The 24,089-nt window shown below is 43.0% G+C and overlaps 1 protein-coding gene across 1 annotated transcript; it reads left to right on the plus strand.

The window, feature by feature from the left end:
* Positions 1–4,743: 4,743 nt before the first annotated feature.
* Positions 4,744–17,120, plus strand: LOC309573476 (alcohol dehydrogenase 1; the record flags this gene model as incomplete). The annotated part of the gene is made up of 9 exons (XM_082282472.1): positions 4,744–4,761; positions 8,340–8,441; positions 9,620–9,758; positions 11,786–11,873; positions 11,982–12,201; positions 12,897–13,157; positions 13,690–13,825; positions 15,100–15,238; positions 17,096–17,120. The coding sequence occupies 9 exons, from the start codon at positions 4,744–4,746 to the stop codon at positions 17,118–17,120; spliced, it is 1,128 nt and encodes a 375-aa protein (XP_082138598.1).
* Between the last annotated feature and the right edge of the window lie 6,969 nt (positions 17,121–24,089).

Below are 24,089 nucleotides of genomic sequence, written 5' to 3' on the forward strand. Positions count from 1 at the left end.
ATCTCACAGTAGGAAGAAATGCTGGATTTTCAATTTAAACACCCTCCAGAAGGCTTATTTATCTTAACAGCTAAGTCACTGTCTGAAAGAAAGAAATGTACCTTGCTAAGCTTAAAATCAACACGGTAGATAAAGAAAAAGTAACCTATTTTAAAAAATGCTAAAGTTTTAGCTAAAGCTAGTATGCATTTTATTATTTGTAGGGCAGAATGTATAGTTGTCAGTAAAATCTGTGATGCATAACTGCCCTTAAAAGCTTTTTTTTTTCTCTAAAGAGTTAGGTCACTCGAGCTGTGATTAAAATAGTCTCCTGTTAAATAGAGCCAGGTCCAGTGCAGAACTTATTTTCCATTAAAGGAAAGCTGGTTTAGAAAGCACTAGCTCTCTTCACCTGGAGCCAATATCATGCATTGCTTCAGGAAAGCAAGCAATGCAAGGCTGCTCAGCCCTGGCAGGAGTAAGGAATGGGAAGCAGGCTATGCTGCCTGTGAAGTGGCAGTAAAGAACCACTTCCCACTACAAGTGCCCTGTAGTCAGAAACTGTAGCTGTAGCTACAATCTCCTGAGCATGGCCAATGATTCATAACATAATTAAGTTACAGTCCCCAAGTGAAGATAACCTGGAGTTGCAAGAGCAGGCCTTTGCCCACTGTTTCTAACTTGTCTTGTGTGCAACCTTGTAGGGTATGCCCAGCCACTGCCCTGGAGGGATGCCTGCTGAGATAAGGAGATTGAGCAATCTCCCAGCAGGACCCCCCCTGGGAAGGCAGCTACTCTTCAGTTACCGTGAGAAAAAGACAGACCCAGAATCTTCTGGGAGACCCTAAGCAGATCCTTTGTAACCCATTGGCCTTTACCCTTTGAGACCCATCCCCTGTATCCCTATAAAAGCTAGCCCTCTGCCCCTGTGGCGGAGAGCCCTCGTCCCTGGCCTCCCCTTCGCCGGAGTATGGACCAACAATAAAGCTACCTTTCGTGCAGAACCAGCCACACGAGCCTCTCGTCTCTCTCTGGTTTGGCCTGGAGGCTGCTCTGCAGAGCTGAGCTGAAATCATGAGCTGGTATCACTAGAGAGCTGACAGCCTCTCCAAGGGCCCCTCTGCCAGCAGCTGAGGGAAGACACCAGGCCTCAGGAAAGCGATTCCTTTCGGGACCATCTCTCCGGACTGGTCACAGCTTCCTCGGTCAGAGCTACTGACCCCTCACCAGCTGCCATACAAGCTCACCAGCCGTGAACACCTCCAACATGTTCTTTGTCTTCAGCCTCTGACACACATTTCACTGGAATCTGCTGAGGTTAATAAGTCACTGGAGAGTGGATGTTAATGCATCATGTTCAGTTGGATAAAGTGAGATAAAAAAGATGGTAAAGGAATTATGTATCATATTTCCATAGAATTACAGGCTATCCTGAGTTGGAAGGGACCTGCATCAAAGTCCAACTCCTGGCCCTGTACAGGGCAGCCCCAAGAGTCACATCCTGTGCCTGAGAGCATTGTCCAAACCCTTCTTGAACTCTCCCAGGCTGGTGCTGTGACCACTGCCCTGGGGAGTCTGTGCCAGTGCTCAACACCCTTTGGGTGAAAAACGTTCTCCTAATACCCAACCTAAACCTCCCCTGACACACCTTCATGCCATCCCTTTGGGTTATGCCACTGGTCACTAGAAAGAAGAGACTTTAGTTGTATAAAAAGGAGTAAAATATGTAGATAAACATAAAGAAAAATTCTTTTCACAGTGAACACCCCTAAAAGTGGAGAGGTCTAGGGATCAGCGAAGTATTTTCTGGCAAACGGTTGAGCCAGGAGGCCTGTGCAAGCAAGTTGTAAAGGGGCGGCACTGTGGTTTCCCTGCATGCCAGGGCCCCTGTATCCTCTGAGCTGGAGCCTCACCCTCACTTATCTTTAGGAATCTGGCAGAGCAAGGCAAATAAAGCAGCTTCTGCAACATGGTTATGCAAGTCCACATGTGCCTCACTGAAACCATGTGCAGTCTCTTTTGTTGGCACCTTCTGCCTAAAGACCATGACGCTTATCCCTGCACAGGCTGCAGAGAGGATCCGCTGTCTCATCCAGTGTTCTCAGTTGGAGGCACTTACTCAGGCCGAAGGACATGGTTTCCAGATAGCCTCAGCTTCATTTTCTGGAAAAAAAAAAAAGGAAAAAATCATGGCCTTGATATGCATATAGCTAAAGATATGCAGAAAGTTTTGAGGGGAAAGGAAACATAAAGGGATATGAGACATAAACCACTAAGGAAAGGGATGGGAACTTTAGGAGAATCATAGAATCATTAAGGTTGAAAAAGACCTCTAAAATCATCAAGTACAAAAGAAGGGAAGAAAGGAAAAAGATAAATATCAAGGAATAGAGTGGACTAGAAATACTTCATTCTGATACAAGTTATTCTAGGAAGTGCAAATCACTAGGTGATTTACCTCCTGAGAGGAATAGAGAGCTTTGGCTGGAACACAGGAGAAAAAGGAGAGTTTATGGCCTTTGGAAGAAAGGGCTGGGAGCTCAGGAGGATTACAAGGATATTTTGAGGTTTTGCAGGGAGAAAATTAGAAGGGCCAAAGCCCAGCTAGAACTTAATCTGGTTACTGCCATTAAAAAATAAAAAATGTTTCTATAAATACATTAACAGGAGCAGGGCCCCATCATGTGTAATGGTGACTTGGGAAGACAAATGCCATCATTCCAAATGTCCACGCCTTCCTCCTTCTTCCCCCACTTTATATGCTGAGCATGATGTCATGTGGTCTGGGATAGCACTTTGGTCAGTTTGGGTCACCTGCCCAGGCTGTGTCTTCTCCCAACCACCCAGGCACACCCAATTTCCTCACCAGTGTGGCCATATGAAATGCAGAAAAGGTGTTTGCTCTGTAAACCACGCTCAGCAATAACAAAAACATCCCTACATTATCAGTCCTGTGTTACGCACAAATCTAAAACCCAGTCTCAAACCAGCAACTGTGAAGAAAGCTAACTCTGCCCCAGCCAAAACCAGCACAGAAGTTCAACAAGGCCAGGTGCCAAGTCCTGCCCTTGGTAACAACAACCCCAGGCAGCACTACGGGAAAAGCTGCCTGGAGGAAAAGGACCTGGGGGTGCTGGTTGACAGTGGCTGGACATGAGCCAGCGCATGCTCAGGTGGCTAAGAGGGCAAATGGCATCCTGGCCTGGATCAGAAATAGTGCAGTCAGCATGACTAGGGAAGAGAAGAATTTTTTCTGGAATTAATTATAGTCATACAGGTAAACATGAAAAAGTGCTATACTTAGTAATTACTAGTCAGATTATATGCAGCATTTTATCTCTTTTTCACTTGTTTCTGAAGGAAAAATCTTGATTTCAGGATGCTGGGTGTAATATAAAAATAGATGAGGCTTGAAGTCCTCAGGAAAGGCAGTGCTGACCTATTGAAGAATGGTTAGAGATCAGGGGCATGGGTCATTGATAGAATTATGGGATCAATAAAAGAACTGTACAAGCAAAAGGCCTGCAAGCAAAAGCTAGTGTGAGAAACTGCCTGCATGAGAAAGCACCTGTGTGAGAAACAAGCCTGGGAACAAGAAGGGAGTTTTTAGGATGTGCGGCTGTGCAGATAAGATGTAATGACCAGGAGAAGGGAGGGTGAACTCTGAATTCTTTAATCATAACATAACTAGTAGAAGCTTGCCAATGTAGTCTAATTATGTAGAAGCAGAAATGCGCTTTGATAGGTTTATGCCACTTAAGAGTTAACAAGCTCTGGATTGCTAATAAATGGAGCTTGCTTTTATCAACCATATTGGCTGTTCTGCAATTTCTCCCCACGCCGCAGTCACTGGACTTTTCCAACGCTGACTTCCACTCAATCCCTTGCACCAGCACTTAGTGCCAGGAGAGGGCAAATGTGTGGGCATGTGAGCAGTGATGGGGGCTGTGCTCACAGGTATTCATGGGTCAGACACTCACAGATCAAGCAGGGTGTTGCGCGTGGTAAGAAACACATTCTGTGGCAGCACTTCTGACTTACTGACTTTAGTTTTCCCATCAGCATGATTGGCACATTGTCCTTGGACACAGTGAAGTGACAGCCATTCCAACAGATTAATGAGTAGCTGGACAGTAAAACTAAGAACTCAGGAGCAGGGACAGCTGCAGCTGCACAGTCAGTGTATGTTTCTGAAGCAGCTTGCACAATTCCATGTTTTAATACATGAGCTGGGCTGTTGTGTGACCAGAGTTCATCAGCAAAGCTTTCATGTTCTCACTGTGTCCCTGCTGCTGTGAGTTTAAGAACCACTCTCCCCTCTCCTCTTTTCACCTACAGTGCCACTGAGAGCAGTGGGTTTGGCGAGCAGCTCTCAGGGAGGTGGAAGAAGGGAAATAGCTTCCAGCCAGGGCTGTTGCATTTGTCCCATGACATTGAGGGCAACCACAGGTGGGCTGCAAAAAAGGGTAGGAAAGACCATGACAGAGGAATCAAGAAGACAGAAGCACTGAAAGAGTGAGGTTTCATCAGATGAGTGGTTTACTCTGATCCTAGCACTTTTTCTGATTAAGGGGTGGGACTCTTGAGCTGGGAGGCTCAGCTAAAAGATCAGAGCAGTCCACTTGCACGAGTGCTTCACACAACCAGCTTCCAGTGTGCTGGAGAGGACTTGCAGTACCAACAACCCAGCTGCTCTGGGGCTGACTGAGCTCTTGGTGCAAGAAACCAGCAGTGGCAAGAGTCGAAACAGGCACACCAGTCAACATGAGCACAGCAGGCAAAGTAAGCAACAGCTTGTATTAGGAAAGTTTCTTTGCTGCAGCTGAGTAATGCATTTTTGAATGTGAATTCTTTGTGGGGACACCGTAAATCCTGGTGGTATAGCACAGATTAGAGTTTAGGATAAAGCTGGTACAGAAGAGCTGCTTTTATTTGCAGGTTGCTATACTTTCCTAGGAAATAGTTATTAACTCTTCAAGGCAATAGTTTATTTGAAGCAAGACAAAATAACAGCAGCAGAATAACATCCCCTCTGGGATAGCAAACTATTTTTAATCTCTGATTTGATAGTTTAAAATATGATAGAATGTACTAAGTGTTTAGATCCATGTATTTATCTGCTCTACCAGTTTCCCTTCTGAGATCCTACAGTAATTTAAACTATTTTTAGTTTATTTATAATTCATATCAGCTCATTTTTCCAGAAAAAAGACATAGTTAATATTGTGTTAAATTTTGGGATGAATTGTGCTGACGTTAGAACAGTCATTAAATTTGAATATGTGTATAACAAGTCCCAAACTTTAGTTAACAAAGACCAGAAGTAAATTCCGCGTGCAATGCGATACTGAGCTGGAATTGAAGTGAGTAGTTACATCTTTGCTAGAAATTAGATTACAAGAGAGATGGAGGTTAATACCAATACATGTTCTTTCTTACACTACTGGCAAGATGGTAATGTACACCCAGGGACCTGCAAGAAGGGTTAAGAGACAAGAAACTAGAAATGGAAAACAACTGAAAACATGTATCTTGCCGGAATGTGCCTTAAGAAAGTACCAGGATCATTTGCTGTTACTGACAGCTGTCTTCACTATTGCAAAACCAAACAGAACGACAGACAGGAAAAAAAGTGCTCTCTTTAACTCTGAGTTACTGCAAGTGCAAAATTAATTGTAGCTCACTTGTAGGTAAATTCACCAAGTTCAGTCCTCTACTCAGCATTGAACGGAGCATGGTAAATGAAGTGTTGTGATGTAACTTAACTGCCCTCGATTTCACTGTGTTTGTCTTGGAATAACACGGGTGTTACAGTGCAATTTGTGTAACCAAGCAGCATAGTTCTTGTGTCCTGTACAAGGGTGTGTTTCTACACCTGCCCTCCTCTGCCACAGTAACTTACATGGCTGGTAGAACACATGAGCAGGGTAAAAAACTGTTAAGCCTGTGCTTGTCTTAGCAGATGACGTGGGTGATAGAGTGCTGTTGCTGCATGTGTGGGATCCTGTTCCAATCTGTAAAAGCTCACAGGGACTAAACAATACAAAGTCAACTAATGTCGAATTTCAGGAGAGATTTGTTTGTTCTTGGCAATCCACCTTTGGCCACCTTTGTTCTTAGAAACACTACATGTGCTTTGCATGTGCAAGTCATGAAATCACCACTGTGCTATGTGGAATACAATATAAATACATAAACTGCCTTTTTTTTTTTAAAGTAAGTGTCCTGGAAAATGGTGCCCTTTGAAATGTGACCTTTGACCACACTTGTGATTTTTTCACAAATCACACTTGCATCTAAACATTAAATGTAAATTTAGTGCAAATATTTCTTGAGGCAGTTTTTTTCAAAGCTGTCCCAGTTTGAGACAAATTTGGAGGAAAATGTCCGAAATGAATGTATCCTCTAATAGAGGGCAGATTTCAGCAGCCCCTCCCTCACCAGGTTTTGGAAAAAAAAAATTCCTCAGAGGAAAGTGAAAAAAACCCCATTTATTTAACAAGCAGGGTGCACGCAGGCACAGAAAAGAGTGAATAATGTTAAATAATAAAACCTCTCGCTGTGGAGAAGAAACCTGGGTAGATTTCAGAGTCCTTTCTATGGATGTGGCTCTGCCCTCTCTGGAGCTGGGGTTCGGCATGGCCCCCTCTGGGCCACGGTGTGGGGCCTCCCGGTGATGTTGTTCCAGACCGGAGCAGAACAGTCCCAAGAAAAGTTCTTGCCTCAGCTAGCAGGCTAGCTACAAAGCAAAGAGTTTTAACTCTCTGTCTCTCTCCTGAGAAAAGGAGCCGAGAGCTGGGAAAAAGCAGGAAGGTGCTTCCTCAGCTCTGTAGCGGCAGGAACGCAGGGGAGTGTGTGTGTCCTTGAGCACAAACTGCTCCAAAAAATTTGCCTGGCTTCTCTCCCCCCTTTCCTAAGAAACAGCTTAAAGACACAGGAAGGCACAGGACTCATGTCTGGCACAGTGCAGACGATACAGAATGCAGTATCACACAGTCATCCCAGGACAAAAGCATTGTGCCCATCCTACTCTGTGTCTAGATGCTGAAAGTCTGCTATTTTATTTCATATGTTTAGCGTTTCCTAGTAATTATTTCCTTTGTTACCAGTTTTCAGTTTGTGGATAATCAGACATTATTTCTACTACTTCAAAAGCCTTTGATACTAAAAATTTGTTTTGTTTGTTGTTTTCCCCTGTGAATTTTGCAGCATACCGATGTTAAGTTGTCCCAGTCACACAGGATAAACGTGTGTGTGCTAAATTTCTTGCATCATGGGCTTGATTCCTCTCCATTTCTTTCTCAAGATAATGCCACCTGAAAACTTGCAATCAATAGACTTAACAGAGTGACTGAGGCCTTAATAATACATCACCCAGGAAAATCATATTTCAGGGCCTGGGGCTGTTTAAAGAACTAGGATGAGATCTTTAAACACCTCCACAAAAGATCAGCAATTATGGGGACAGAGAGGTCCCACTGGTTTTGAATACACTAGGATTGAGCTTGCAGGGAGGAAATCTGTTTGAGAGCCTAGGATGAGGTGTGGACAATGCTCTTCTCTTTTCTGAGGGCATTTTTCTCTCAGTGGCAGATGGCCAGAGGAGCCCTAAAGCCTGTCAGTACCAGGACAAAGCCTGAAGAGTTAATGGACAAACTTTAGTCTAACAGAAGAAAAAAAAAAGCTGTCTTGGATAGTTGGGTAGTAACCCCACCTGAGTTAAACATCCCTTCTGAGAAGGAGGGTACTGTAGCATGGATAATATACACTAAAGGGACTGTTTCAGATTACCTCTGTGGAGTGGTACGTCAGTTTGCAGAGGTGCCCTTTCAGCCATCACCTCATGGCTGAACTCGGGCTCTACTAGAATGTTCATAAATCTGTATGAGGCTCTGAATTCCATTTTTAGCAATTTCAGTTCCCAACACAGGCAGTTCTAGGCAATACAGACTTTATCATAGCCTGAGAAGTGACATCATTTAGTGTGCCATCTTTAAGAAGATACAAATATAGACAAGTAATTCAACACCGCAAAAGAAATCCACCAAGGAAGTTAGCAAAGGAGCAATGAGAATGGGTAAGGTATCCTGTTATCCTAGGAGACTATTACACATGCAGCTGAAAACTTGATGTGACAGAAACATGAGCAAAGTCAGACACGATCTTCATGGGCGAAAAAAAATAGGCTTACACTGACCTTTGGTGTTGACTTTTTGGTTGTTTTGTTTGGGATTTTTTCCCTGTAGTTTTCCATCTCTTCTCCACAAATATGAGCAGGAGCTTCACATGCAGAAGCGGAAGAATCTGTCTGCGTGATGACTTGAAAATGCAAGTGCCATTCCCGTTTGCTTTGTTTGCAGGTTATTAAATGCAAGGCAGCAGTGCTGTGGGAAGCCAATAAACCGTTCAGTATTGAGGAAGTGGAAGTTGCCCCACCAAAAGAATATGAAGTTCGCATAAAGGTACTAACAATAAAATTTAAAACAACTCCTATGACTTGCACTCTGTCCTGCTTTTAATCAGAATTAGTCCTATAAATTTTTAAGACCCAGTCAGAAAACATTCTACTAGTAAGTAGTTACTAGTCAGTGAGCTCCTATGTAACATGTTCAAAGTCCTAAATTTGATAATGAAGTTCTTTTTTTTTTTTAAAAAAGAAGGTTTTCAGTGTTGGATTTTATATTAACTGACGTCTGTTTTTCTAACAGGCTGAAAAAATTACAGTACAAGGCAAAAATCAGAATTTCCTATAGTGTGGAGCAAGAAAATTTTTTCACTTGATTGAACCTGTGCTAGGAAATAGCTCAGTAGGGCTGGGAGCTTCGTCTTTTACCTGGATATTGGCCTCAGTGGAATTCAGCAGCTGCCTTCATTTACGAGCAGTTTCAAGTGTTACACACATGAGGAAAACCCTCTCATGGGGTTGACAAATCCATTTGTCAGAATAAAAGTTGTAAATACACACCTGAATGTTTCAAAAGAAATACTGCTGTTCTAGCTGCAAGAAAAGGCAAAATATCATCTAAAATACTACGTGTAGCCTAATTCTTTTAATGAAACATATGCAAATATTTAAAATATATACACAATACAATAATAGAATTATTATGTAATTATTTAGAATAAAAAATCATTGTATAATACATAATTTATATACAATATCTATGATATATTGGCATATAATCTAAATATAACAAATATAAAATATACACAATACTTCTATGTTTATAAATACTATGTGAAGGTTAATTTGAATTTACATAATTTTACATTTACATAATATTGCACACTTTTCTTTTTATCTATTTATCTATAAATAGTAGGAATAATTTAATTTATTCTGTTCCCCCTATACAATTGTATTGCTAGAACGTTCAACAGAAAATTCATCTGACTCCCTATAGAGCTCAGTACTGCACAGCAAACATTCACAAAGGAGCTTTGCCCTGTCAATTAAAGACTAATACATACCACAAAAGTCTTAAATCACGCAACCAAATCTGTTTTACCTGTAGATTTATTGCATATTGAATTTTAGAGGGGAGCAAGTGGCTTCTCCAAATGTAAAATACAATTTCGCTTCTGCATATGACATGACATAGTTAAATGCAGAAATATTCTTGTCTTTCCTGTAAATCAGATTATGGCCACTGGGATCTGTCGCTCTGATGACCATGTGATAACTGGTGTACTGGTTATGCCTTTTCCAATAATTCTTGGGCATGAAGCAGCTGGTGTTGTGGAGAGTGTTGGGCAAGGAGTGACTTTGATCAAACCAGGTATGAAACAGCACTGGAAACAAACCCTGTGCTGAGTTTCCAGACTCCTCCTGAAGTCAAAGATTATTACATTCATGAATATTTTTATTGCACAGGAAAATATTCCAATTTCAATTTCATCAAGGGTACCTCAAAGGATATAAACCTGCTGTTTACACCTTTCTGTGTTCCCAATATTGATTTACTTTCATATTTTCTACTCAATTTCTTTTGGTTTTGGCAAAAACATCTGCAGCTTGCTTTCCACATACGTAGTGCTTTTTCTGTCGTGCAATTCAGAATGTAGAGTCTTTGCTGTTGTTATGAAATCAGGCATTAGCCGCAGGTTCTTTGAACACCATTTATACAGCTCACCTTTCTCAAGAATAAGGCAAAGCGCTACACAATAAAGCACCTTCTTTTAATTGTCCTAACACCTAAATAATCCACTGACTTCAGTAGATCAGAACTTAGGTCTTTTAAAAGCATCAGGGCAAAACAGGGGTGCCCACCCTGCTGCAGGCTTTGCAGGTGGGCAGCACCAGTGCAGGTGAGGCAGCACTGCTTCCTGAGGGCTGAGTTGCTCTGAGGATGCTCATCCGGACCAGCTGCTCCTCTCCCTACATTCTCTTTGAACTACAGCGTGTAGATAGTCAGTGAAAGATGACAATTTTCAGCCAGCTGCTGCAAGATGAGCTGCGATTCCTGTACACTTTTATAGGACTGAAAAAAATCTAACAAGGGCTAAATTTTAAGAGAAAATATGCAGTGAAAAAAATCTACACAGAATCTCTCAATTTTCAGGCAGTTTGCTATGATACCTGAGTAGTTCACTTTTAACATCTCTGTACTTCCAGTGTCTTTGTCCATACTGACAAGTATAAAGTTTGTCCAAAGCAGATTGGTATGTATAAGAAAAATTCTTATTACAGTTAAAGCTACAGTTAAAGCTAACTCCAAACAAAATGCATATTGCAAATTTTAGTGATAGCTCTAGCTGGTTTTTCTCTTATGTCTTGGTTCATAAATCTCTCTGTTGTCTAGTTCTAGCTGCCCCGTGTTTCCAGGTGAGCTGAAATAGCAGGCCTGAAGACTTACATGCACAGAATCACATTTCTCAGATGTTGCTTAATTTACACCTCCACGTTCTGAAAAAAGGCTTCAACTTGTGCAATATTTCTTTAGCAAAGTGATTACTAAGCCCATGTCACAGTTCTAAGTTAACTCAGGGTTGAGGTAGTGGGGGCATTTAATGTTCTGTAGGCATTTTTCATTTTTTAGTGGAAATCAAAAATTTCCCTTGACTTTCAATGTGTCAAGGATTAGCTACATTTTAAAACTGGCAAATCATAAACTAATCTGTATTAGGAAATACCTGTTTAGAGATTATTAGATATTTACCATATATCATTGCAGTGGAAATTGCACAGGGGTAAAAAATTGCACTGGGAAGCTATGTGCTACTTTGTTAATCATATAATTGTGCTAGAGAATTAGAGATGTTGGCTTAGCTTGTGTGTGCCACTGCTTCTCAGACAAGCATTTTACCTGTCTTTACTCAGAGCAACAGTAAGAGGACTGCTATATAGCAAAGATGCTCAAAATAATGCAAATTAATACTTAAATCCCCATTCTTTGTATGCACAGTTTACAGCCCTGTTATCCTGGCACTCCAATCTGCTGTTTTAGTGGATGTCAATTTTTATCTCAATTTCCTTACTAAAAGAAGGTGTATGACTACCTTCTTTTTACACAGGAGATGCAATAAACTGCTGAGCAAGTACTTCAGAAGTGTCAGTAGATAACATGATTTTATAGGTCTGACTCAGTTCTGTGGAAAGACATTGGGAATTTTGCATATCAATTTCCCCTAATTATGTCCTCTATATAAAATACAGAGATGGTTCATTACAGAAGAAGGAAATAAAACCATCACTGCACTCCTAGTGCACATTTACCTGGGGATTAAATACACTCGCTTCATGTTCTTACCTGCATGCTTCTTGTTTGCCTTTTTTAATCCTCTGTCATTACTGTTTTATTCCTAGGAGACAAGGTTATTCCACTCTTTGTTCCACAGTGTGGGGAGTGCAAGAGTTGCTTAAACACCAAGGGTAACCTGTGCAGTAAAACTGAGTGAGTTTTCCTGGATTACTTACAACCCTAATTAGATTTTACTTTACACAAAACTGATTACACACAACAAATCTCACTTGCCGTTATTTCTGGTCATCTTTCAAACAGCCTTGGCACAAGAGCTGGATTAATGCCTGATGGTACCACTAGATTCACCTGTAAAGGAAAAGCAATTCACCATTTTCTTGGTACAAGTACCTTCACTGAATACACAGTAGTGCATGAATCTGCTGTGGCCAAAATCGATTCTGCTGCTCCTCTGGACAAAGTTTGTCTAATTGGCTGTGGATTTTCAACAGGTTATGGGGCTGCTCTGCAGACTGCCAAGGTAAATATGATGGTGGGTGTTTCTGATATTTTATGGGGTCTGTTCAAGATTGTGTGGCCTGCAAGTGGATCATCAGCATGGCAGCCAGGAAGTATTGACTCTGTTTAGTTCAGTGTGGAAAGAAGATACTACTTCTTTACCTACTTCAGATTCTGTCTCTAGGGTACTCAGAAGTCTTCAATTCAAAATCCAGTAAAATTACCTATTACCATCTATAAAGTTTTCCCTCATAGCTTTATCACCCCTAGAAAAATGTTACAACAGAGTTCATTGTAACTGAAGTCTAGGAATACATAGAAGCCTATATATGCAACACTCAATTTGTAGCAATTCATGAATGTGACTTTTAGAGCTGGCCCTGTCTACAGTGGAGTGACATTACAGATCTTAACACAACTGGAATATAAAGCATCATTTAAAAAAAGGTGTGTCTAAGCCGAAGCTGAGACATATAATGAAAACAGAATTCTGGTCTCAGAAATGTATTTTAGGGACAATTTCTCTTAGTCATGTGTAGATTATAACAGTATAGTTGGCTACTGCACTAGCAGTTAGGCATGTGCAAATTCCTTCTCAGCGGGTAATCTCTAAATTGCAAGAAGTGGCTTAAGTGAAATCATGTTGATAATGAGGAAATGCATGATACTTTCCCTAGCCTGTAACAATGTGCCATGTTTACGTGGTTATTATTATAGGTGGAACCAGGCTCCACCTGTGCCGTCTTCGGCCTCGGAGGAGTTGGCCTCTCTGTTGTCATAGGCTGCAAGGTGGCTGGAGCTTCCCGCATCATTGCCGTGGACATCAACAAGGACAAGTTTGCCAAGGCCAAGGAGCTGGGAGCCACGGACTGCATCAACCCTAAAGATTTCGATAAGCCCATCCACGAGGTGTTGATGGAAATGACAGGGCAGGGTGTGGACTATTCCTTTGAGGTCATCGGCCGTGGGGATACCATGGTATGCAACCAAAAGATGGGCTGACACAAGGCATTAGCTCATTAGCACTCTCTTCACCAAGCCACCAAACACCGAGGAGGAGGAGCTGGGAGCCACTGGCAAAGTACTGAGCTAACTTCAAACCTGTTAAGTCCAGCTATTGGCCACTGAGATGCAGGGATAGAAGCATGCTCAGAAATTTAGGAAAGGGAATGCTATTGCAGTGCCCTGGCCTAACCAGGGTGGCTACATTTCACATAGCTCATTATCTGCTCTCCAACTGTGGCTTATCACTAATGGCTTAGACAAAATGGGGGAGGAGAGCAAAGCCAGGACATACCTAACCAATGGGAACAGATACAATGGTGGGAACAAATACAATGGTGGGAGCAGATACAATGGACATTTTTTGATGGGGTTTCAAAAAATTAATTTTGTGGTTACAAAAAGTGAATTGCAAGCAGAGTCCTGAGAGGAGGAAATGGAGTTCAAACTTCTGCGCCCTAAAGACAAATCTTGCCTGATTCTGGGTGTCCCTCTGTTTCTAATGCAGACTGCAGCCTTGGCCTGTTGCCAGTATAACTATGGAGTCAGCGTGATTGTAGGTGTGCCCCCTGCAAAACAAAAGGTCACTTTTGATCCCATGCTCCTCTTCACTGGTCGCAGCTGGAAAGGCTCCGTCTTTGGAGGTAAGGACTTGGAAAGATGTGATTTAACTGGCTTGGGAAATTTGTAAATCGTCTTGAATGAAATAGGATATATCAAATTCATTGCTTACACTGTCTTATTGGAAGTAATATTGATGGCTATTTTGCTGACGAAGTTCAAAGGGAATTAATTATGGGAACTGTTAGTTAACGGCAAGAGAAGGAAGGAAAAAAACAGACAGGGAGATGGGGGAAGAAAGGGAAGAGAAGAAGAGATAAAGAGAAAGGAAGACATAAAAAGACAGAAAATAGAGAAAAATAGGGAGGAAAGAAGAGGGGAAAATGAGAAAAAAGGAAGAGAGGCAAAAGAAGAGAAAAAGAAAAGGAGGGGGAGGGGAAGGGAAGGAGGAGCAAAGATAAAAATAAAGAGGAGGAAAAAAGGTAAGGAGAAAGATAAGAGGGGATAAAGGATAGAAGATAAAGGAAAAAAAAGAAAAAATCATGAAGAGGGAGAGAGGACAGAGGGAGGGGAGAAAAAGAGCAAGTGCAAAAAGGAGAATGTAAGGAATAGAAAGAGAGGGAGAGACAGCAGGAGAGATGGAGAGTCAGGACTGTAAAGGACCTCAGGGGTTATACCCAGCTGATTTCCGCATAGGTCAGACCCCAGCTTAGCCCCTGGCCAGCTGACAACAGTCCATTCCCATTCCTTCTCTTTCTGGAGCTGCCCCAGCAGTCCCACACTCAACAAGTCCTAGCTCACTCAACACAAAGCTGATGGCCACAGAAAACTTGTTTCCAACAACAGGTTTTCTCACTCGTAACCAGTTCCTCCCATATATTCAAAAGACAGCTGAATAAAATAGCAGAAACAAATCAGGTTTCTCTGGAAGGGTATGCTACTATTTATGACACCTTTATCTAGTGGTGCTTGTAGGAAGAGAGCCATATCCACCACCCACTCTCCAATTTTGAGCAGACAATCAAGTATCCACTTACCAACATGGATGTCAGCACCCTGGCTTTTTTATGAAACGTGATTAAGTTGAAACAGTGTTTAATGTGGGGGAAAGTATGGATTCTGTAAAGACTGAGATTTGTACTGCTCTTCTGCTGCATTTGTGATATGTGGAACAGCTGTGCTTTGTCCCATGTGTTTCCTGCTGGCACCCTGTGTTACAAAGGTAAAGCCAGGCTGCAACATTTCATCCCGTTACTCTGCTATAGAAAGTTTATCTAAAAACTTAAGCTGCCCTGGGTTTTATGCATTTTCAGAAGCATTTAATATCACTATGCATTGTCTGTGGGTTTTTTTTCAGGCTGGAAGAGTAAAGATGCAGTTCCTAAACTGGTTGCTGACTACATGAAGAAAAAGTTTGTTCTGGATCCATTAATAACTCACACACTTCCTTGGACAAAGATCAATGAAGGATTTGATCTTCTAAGGACAGGAAAGAGGTAAACATTGTTTCATTGTAAAGGTTCTGTACAAATAACCTAAAGGAGATGTATGGTAAGAGAAAGTCTGACTTCTGGTAGAGAATGGGTAAGGCAGGCCACCATGCCCCTTAATCCCTCCCAGTGTGTTCCCATGGGTTGCAGCTGGAGTAATAAAGACAGCAGACCTTCAGCTTTTGAAATGCAGTGGGCACTTGCAGAGGAACTTTCAGACTCTAGCTGGAGCAAAGACACTGGCTGGCAAAGAGAGAAAAGACTACACAATTGAGGAAGTCTCTTCCCAATACCCACTGGAAAAAAAAGCACACAACCAAGGCAGCATGGGAGTGCCAAGCTGTAGAGTGCCAGGGGTTAGCTACATCATAATCCAAGAAACATTTCAGGATGAGGAGCAGCAACACAGAAATAGCCTGTTCCTCTTGAGAGTTAGGGAACAGAGTCCCAGTCCAATTGGTCCTTAAGTCACTGGGTACTTTCTTGAACTTCAGAGCTTTAAAAAAGGGAAAGTGCTTGGTATACATATACATTGCAAACTCAGAATTTAGGTCTTGTGCTTTCCTCAAATATTGTGAAAGTTCAGGTCAGACTCTGCTTTCACAGGGTATTGAAACTGGGAATATTTTTTGATAGAGAAATTTGATGAGATTCCCCATGGTGATGCCTTTTCCTGGTCTTAAAATCAAGAGTCATACACAGTTAGAAGGGGAAAAGGGATTTTACCTTGGTATTTATTTTAAGGATCCTTAGGTGCACTACATCCAGGTCGAATACACTGAAATGCACACTGCAATGCACACCCACAAACGATCTGGTATAACATTATAGGTCTTACTAATTAGCATATCTATCAAAAATTCCCCAATGAGAGGCTTGAATGAGCCCCCCCTTCCCCTGGATGGTTCTATCTTAGTTTACAAAATGTGTTCTGGAGAGGACCTTGGGGTCTGGGGCACACTAACCCCTGCCTATGAAGCTTCTAAAATGTTGTCTCCTAGCTGAACAAACAAGTCCAAGAATGTAGGCAAAAAGCACTAAGAATACAGAAGCTGTAAAAAGGTGTAACAGGGGTATAAAAGAAAAGGCAAAAAATCTTCATGGCATCAATGGGAATTGAAAATTGTCCTTGGCAGAAGTAGGAAATGCATTTGTATATCACAGTATGTATGGGGACCCTTTTTGAAAGTTCTAGATGTTTATAACTTACAGAGGCTGGAGAATTTTTCTTTTAATGTTTTCTTTTAATTGTCATTTGCTAGCAGTTATTTTAGGTGTTACTTGCTCTGAATATAAAAAGCAAGTAACAGAAGAATTTCAGGCCCTGAGGTTTGTTTTCAGGTTCTAACGACGCAGCACACACTTCACTTTTTGACTGTCCTTATTTTACATAGACTATAAATGTTAGTTTTAGTTCTTAGTATAACAAATGGAAAAGTGGTGAGGACAGAGATGCCATCAGCTTTGCTAGGTTGTCAGCCTGAAGATGGAGACATGTTGCAGCTGATCATTTTTAAGGTGTACAATACTTCAGTGTTGCAGTGCAGAATAAGCTATACCAGTTACCCTGTCATTGGAAAGATGAGTCTAAGCGTCTCTCTGAGGAACTTCACAGGCTGTAGCTGGTGAGGCCAGGGCTTTATCAGTGAAAGCTTTGCAGTCTTCTGCGAATTTTGTTCTCTACATCTGCAGCAAAGTTTGCACATCTTCTCTGTCATTTGCTGCAAGCTGGGGTAGGGGGCAGGCAGGGAGGGAGTACCCTGTTTGGCAGCAATAGCCCAGATTATCAGAGAAAACAGAAGTGTTCTGCTGATGTTAGCCATGGGGATTTTCTAGTCACTAACTTGTCATTTTATATTGCAGTATCCGCACTGTCCTGATATTTTAGGATTCCCAGATGTTAAGCAGCAGATGGCTCACCATCAGTATGAACTTCATCATCCTCCAATACAACTTATACAAAATGCAAACCAAGACTTTCCTGAAAGATCTACCATTACCCTTGAATAAAAGGATCAAGCTCAAACCCCACATTTCAAGCACAGCATTTATAAATGAAGCAATCTTTTTCCTTCTGTCTCCTCATTCTTGTTTTAAATCCTTCATATTGTGCTGCAATTTTTAAATAGCCAGTTATGAATCACAGGTGCTACAAAAAGTTTGGAATTTTTAAAATTACTTATAATATGCAATCTTTCAATAAAATAAAAATGAAGGAAACTGTTTCTCTGGGCTTCCATAAAAGTGCAAGCTTAAGAAATTTGTACATGCAGTTCAGCACAGTAGAACTCTAAGTTATAACTGTGTATCTGTCCTGAATGACTGTATCATTCCAGTGCCTAATAGGCAAGGAATGATACAGCAGAAATTAAAATTTATGGCAACCATGTGTTTGAATTAATAATTTCAGTAAATTATATTTAAGCAAATCACAGATTTAGGTACTGGAAAATGTCTCACCACTCGGTATTTTACCAGATTACACTCCCAAACATTTTATGTAAAACTGATGTGTCGTTGTTCTGTGTTGTGGTTTATATTTGGTGTTTTGGGGTTTTTTTACCTTTTTGCATCTTTTTTGGGATTGTTTTAGTTGTTGTTCAGTATGGTTTTAGGCCTTTGGCCAATTTATACAAGTGTCTCTGATGTTTGGGAAGCAATGTGAAGAAATATGAACATGCATCAAGTATTGGGTTTTGTTTCCATTATACAAAGGGGAAGCTTCTTAATTTCTTACGTATGAATAATTGGGAAGAAACAGTTTAGTGGTAACAGTTTGCAACACCTCAAACATAAAGCACCTTACTGTTTTCTGAATTTGCAATGTGGAAACAGGAACAGAGGCTACTTCTATCTTGGGAAATATGGTCAACATTGACATATCTTCAGCATGGACTAATAAGAACTCACAGGCACTCACATGCATGGCAGCTGGGTAGAAGAGCCTGTGAAACAAGGGGACTGTGTGCTGCTGCTTACTTACCTTTGTGTTAGCAGAAAGAGTCTGAGTGGCCCAGCTAGTTTAATGATTTGAGGACAAGAGATCACAGTTCAGTGATTTCACAGAATCACAGAATCACCATGTTGGAAGAGACCTCTAAGATCATTGAGTCCAATCCATGCCCTAGCACCTCAACTAAACCATGGCACTGAGTGCCACATCCAATCTTCTTTGAAGCACATCCAGGGATGGTGATTCCACCACCTCACCAGGCAGACCATTCCAGTACTTCGCCACTCTTTCCATGAAAAACTTTTTCCTAATATCCAACCTATATTTCCCTTGGGGCAGCCTGAGACTGTGCCCTCTCGTTCTATCAGTTGCTGCCTGGAGAAAGAGACCAACTCCCACCTGATTACTACCACCCTTCAGGAAGTTGTAGAGAGTGATAAGGTCACCTCTGAGTCTCCTTTTCTCCAGGCTAAACAATCCCAGTTCCCTCAGTCGTTCCTCACAGGGCTTGTGTTCCAAGCCCCTCACCAGCCTTGTTGCTCTCCTCTGGATGTGTTCAAGCACCTCAACGTCCTTCCTGAACTGAGGGGCCCAGAACTGGACACAGCACTAGAGGTGCGGCCTCACCAGTGCTGAGTACAAGGGAAGAATGCTGGCCACACTATTCCTGATACAGGCCAGGATGCTATTGGCCGCCTTGGCCACCTGGGCACACTGCTGGCTCATGTTCAGTCGGCTGTCGACCAGTACCCCCAGGTCCCTTTCTGCCTGGGCACTGTCCAGCCACACTGCCCCCAGCCTATAACATTGCAGGGAGTTATTGTGGCCAAAATGCAGGACTCTGAACTTGGACTTGTTAAACTTCATCTTGTTGGACTCTGCCCATCCATCCAACTGTTCCAGGTCTCTCTGCAGAGCCCTCCTACCTTCCAACAGATTGACACACGCTCCCAGCTTAGTGTCATCTGCAAATTTAGTAATGAAAGACTCAATATCCTCATCAACATCATCAATAAGAATACTGAACAGAACTGGCCCCAGCACAGATCCCTGAGGGACACCACTGGTGACTGCCCACCAACTGGATGCAGCACCGTTCACCACCACTCTCTGGGCCCGGCCATCCAGCCAGTTCTTAACCCAGCAAAGAGTGCTCCAGTCCAAGCTGTGGGCTGCCAGCTTTTCCAAGAGTATGCTATGGGAGACAGCGTCAAAGGCCTTGCTGAAGTCCAAATAGACAGCATCCACAGCCCTTCCTGCATCCACCAGGCAAGTCACCTGGTCATAGGAGAAGATCAGATTGGTCAAACACGACCTACCCCTCCTAAACCCATGCTGGCTGGGTCTGATCCCCCGGCCATCCTGTAAGTGCTGAATGATGGTACTCAATATAAACTGCTCTATTACCTTGCCAGGTATCGAGGTCAGACTGACTGGCCTATAATTACTAAGATCCTCCTTCCTACCCTTCTTGTGAATGGGCATCACATTGGCCAGCTTCCAGTCACCTGAAACCTCACCAGTGAGCCAGGACTGTTGGTAAATGATGGAGAGTGGCTTCGCAAGCTCATCTGCCAGTTCCCTCATCACCCTGGGATGGACCCCATCTGGTCCCATAGATTTTTAAACATCCAAGCAGCTCAGCAGTTCTCTGACTGCCTCCTCCTGGATAACAGGGGGACCATTCTGCTCCCTAACACCATCTGCCAACCCAGGAGTTGTCCTAAGGACAAGCTGTCTTCCCACTAAAAACTGAGGCAAAGAAGGCGTTAAACACTTCCGCCTTCTCCCCATCTGTAGTTACTAAGTTCCCTCCCACATCCAGTGGAGAACAGAGGTTGTTCTTACCCTTCCTTTTGCCATTAATATAAAATATAATATTATATATTTATATATTTATATAAATTTATATTATATAAAATATAATATAAATATATTTGTATTTTTTTATTATCCTTCACAAGAGCTGCCAAGTTAAGCTTTAGCTGAGCTTTGGCCTCTAATTTTTTTCCCACTGCCCTAGCAACCCCCTTAAATACCTCCTGAGAGACCTGACCCTCCTTCCAAAGATGATACATCCTCTTTGTATTCCTAAGTTCCTTCAAAAGCTCCTTGCCCATCTAGGCTGGACACTTGCCTCATCGACTTATCTTTCGGCACACAGGGATAGTTCGTTCCTGTGCCCTCAAGAGCTCTCTTTTAAAGCAAGCCCACCTTTCCTGGACTCCCTTGTTTTAAGGGCTGCTTCCCAAGGAACTCTCTGAATAAGTCTCCTAAATAGGCCAAAGTCTGCCCCCCAGAAGTCCAATGTAAAAGTTTTATTGATGTTCCTCCTCATTTCACCAAATATCGAGAACTCTGTAATTTCATGGTCACTATGCCCCAAGTGGCCTTCAACCACCACATCTCCCACCAGCCCATCTCTATTTGCCAACAACAGGTCCAGCATAGTCCCTTCCCTGGTGGGCTCACTCACCAGCTGTGACAAAAAGTTGTCCTCCACACACTCTAAGAACTTCCTGGACTGCCTCCTTTCTGCTGCATTAAGTTCCCAGCAGATGTCTGGTAGGTTGAAGTCGCCTACAAGAACAAGGGCTGGTGATCCTGAAACATTCTCCAGCTGCTTGTAGAATAACTTGCTCACCTCTTCTTCCTGGCTGGGTGGTCGATAACAGACTCCCAGCAGGATGTCAGCCTTGTTGGCCATCCCCTTAATTCTCACCCATAGGCATTCAACTTCATCATCATTGATTTCAATACCCATGGAATCAAAAGCCTCCCTAAAATAAAGAGCCACCCCTCCACCTCTTCTCCCTTTCCTGTTTCTTCTAAACAGCTTCTAGCCATCCAGTGCAGTGCTCCAGCTATGTGAGTTGTCCCACCATGTTTCCGTGATGGCAACTATGTCATAGCTTTGCTGTTGTACCATGGCTTCCAGCTCTTCTTACTTGTTACCCATGCTGTGTGCATTGGTATACATGCACTTCAGCTGGGCTGCTGATTTCACCCCTAACTCTGGCTTGCCACCCTTGGGCCTGCTTCGGGAGAGCCCAGCTGTATCCCCTTCCCCCATCAAACCTAGTTTAAAGCCCTCACATTGAATTCTGCCATTTCATGGGCCAAAAACCTTTTGCCTTTAACAGAGAGATGGAGCCCATTTGGTTCCAGCAGGCCAGATGCTGTAAAAGTTGCTCCGTGGTCAGAGAACCCAAAATTCTGCTGATGACACCAACCCTTGAGCCACTTGTTGATAACACGGGCTCCCCTATTCCTTTTGTCATTCGTCCCTGCCACCAAGGGGACTGAGCAGAGCATTATCTGTTCTCCTGCCCTATCAACAACTTGACCCAGAGCCCTAAAGTCCCTTTTAATTTCCCTAACACCTCTCTTTTCAATCTCATCACTGCCAACCTGGAGTATCAACAGTGGGTAATAATCAGTGGGCTGAATCGGCCCAGGGAGCCTCTCAGTAATATCCCGTACCTGAACCCCAGGGAGGCAGCAGACCTCTCAGTCGACATATGGGGCCCTCTGTTCCCCTCAGAAGGGAGTCACCTACGACTACCCTTCTTTTTAATGTTAGAGGTGGTGATCTGTCTGACAGATGAAGCGTAATTGGGAGGCCCACTGGTCAGATCATCTGGCTGATCCTCTAGATCCAGGGCCTCCTACCTATTCTGAAGTGGCACCTGGGTAGATGATGGGGGTTGGGAGGAATTTTTATTACCTCCCTGAGTAGGAACCCATTTCCAATCCCCTTCATCCACCAGGTACCCTCCTATTGCCTGACAGTGGGAGGCATGGGAGTCCTCAGACTTCTGGCACACTTCCCTCAAGGATGGAAGGGCAGAATTCCACCAATCTATTGCCCTCTCACTTTCCCTAATTTTCCTAATTTGAGGATCAAGAGATTATAGTTTAATAGAAAAAGATCCTTAAACACGCATATAAACTAAACTTACACAACAATTGAGAGCTGAACTTCAGTCGTCAGCATAAAAGGGGGAAAAATAGAGCTAAAGTACAGCAAACCTCAGTTCTATCCTCTTCAGGATGATGCAAAGCCCATTTTTGTGGTTTTAATCTGCCAAGCATGGCATGCTGTTAGTATCTTTATTAGGATAGTTGCTGGGATCCAAAATAATAAACCCATGAAATCAATTCTTATTAGGGATATTTTATAAGGCAGCCATCTAGATCTGTCTTCTCATGGAGGAATGAAGTGTATTCTGACTGGGAAACAGTGAAAAGTTCCTACTTCCCCAGATCATTTTGCCCCGCAGAACCTCGTCAACATTCAGCTGAAGATGAATTTGTGTGATTGTAAAGCATGGACAGAAGGTTTCTGACAGACCTTCCTAATGGCTTTCTGGCTTTGAGGTACCCCAGGTAGGTGCAGGGCAACATGCACGGCTCTGTGTAAGCCTCCATTTAGCAGCTTTCCTGGGAGAGAGTAGAGACCACATTCCTCATCAGAGCACCAGCTGTCCACTAGCACATGATGACACTATGAAAAATCTACAAAGGGACATGAAAACCCCAGCAATTTCCCAAGAAACAAACTAACTACCAGACAAAGCACAAATGGTGTTTCATCAGACCTCAAACTATGCCAGTGAGTTAAACACTCACATGGCTTGGCTTTGCATACAACTGAGCACTCCCATGTTTCTGCTCTCCCACCACATCCCACCCACCCAAACACTCCCCCAGGAAATGGCACATGCTCCAGTGTGCAGCTCTATTTTTACATGCTTTTAAGATCATGCTCCCTGACAGTGCATCACAGCCAAATTATCATTCCGACACAGCTTAATCCCCTCCAATGCTTCCAGGTTATCAGACAGAGAGCACAGATCCCAGTAATAAAAACAACTGTGCTACACAGATACCTGGGAGACAACAAGCCCATGTTTTGTTCAGGGGTCGTCACATCTTTGAACAAGTGAAAAAAATTGCTCTGGACAAGTAAAAAAAAAATTCTCTTACAAGATACATAAATCATACTAGAAGTGATGATAGATTTATTTCTTTTTTAATGCAACAGGTAGAACAGGCTGAATATTGAAAATCTTTAAAGCTTCATTCTAGAACTCCTTATTCCTTGGAAATTATATATCATCATCGCTCATGGTCTGATTGAGGCTACCAGAGGTGTGCAAAGAAACGTATGAAAAAGTAGGAATTTCTTGGGAAAAACTGCTAAACATCCCTGTTTAACTGAAATACAGACAAAAATGATCCACAAGTGCATGTCTGCTCTAGAGCCTGCTGCTCACCTCCAAGACAGGAGCATGTAATCACCTAGAGGTTGGGTTGACCAGCAGGGCTGGGGAACTGGATGCCAAGCAGCACTTCCATGTGGCTGGGACCACGGTCACACCACAGGGCTGCCATGCTCTGTGCAAGAGCTCAGACAGCTGCTGGGGCAGGGTAGTGCAGCTGGGCTGCATCCCTGGAGATGGAGATGGGTGCAGGGAACTTGAGAGCTGGAGGCTCAGCCTGCCAGCTTGTCATGGTTTAGCATAATTTGGGTTTTTAGTTAAAGAGGGCTCCATCAGCCACAGAAGTGATTCTTTCGCAAAGAGGTGCTTACAGCTTCCTCTAGAACCGACAGAACCAATTGACTGGCTAGTTTGAATATTGGCAACTTTTTAAAACCACTTAAGAAGCTTGACACGCCTCTGTGATCCACAGTTAAGAACGAACAAACCCTGGGAAAGCTCTCTTGCTGCCGGCTTTCGGACAGGTGACTGGGGGCCTGTGGTGCGCCCCAGGGGGCTGGGCTGGGCCCTGCTTGGCACGGCCTGGCCGGGTTGGCCATGGCGCAGCTTGGCTGAGATCTCAGCCGCTTCTGCTCGCTGGACACCCGGCACAGCCCCTCAGTGCGGCCAGGAGACAGCC

The sequence above is a fragment of the Coloeus monedula genome (assembly GCF_965178545.1).
Source record: "Coloeus monedula genome assembly, chromosome: 5".
Taxonomy (NCBI): domain Eukaryota; kingdom Metazoa; phylum Chordata; class Aves; order Passeriformes; family Corvidae; genus Coloeus; species Coloeus monedula.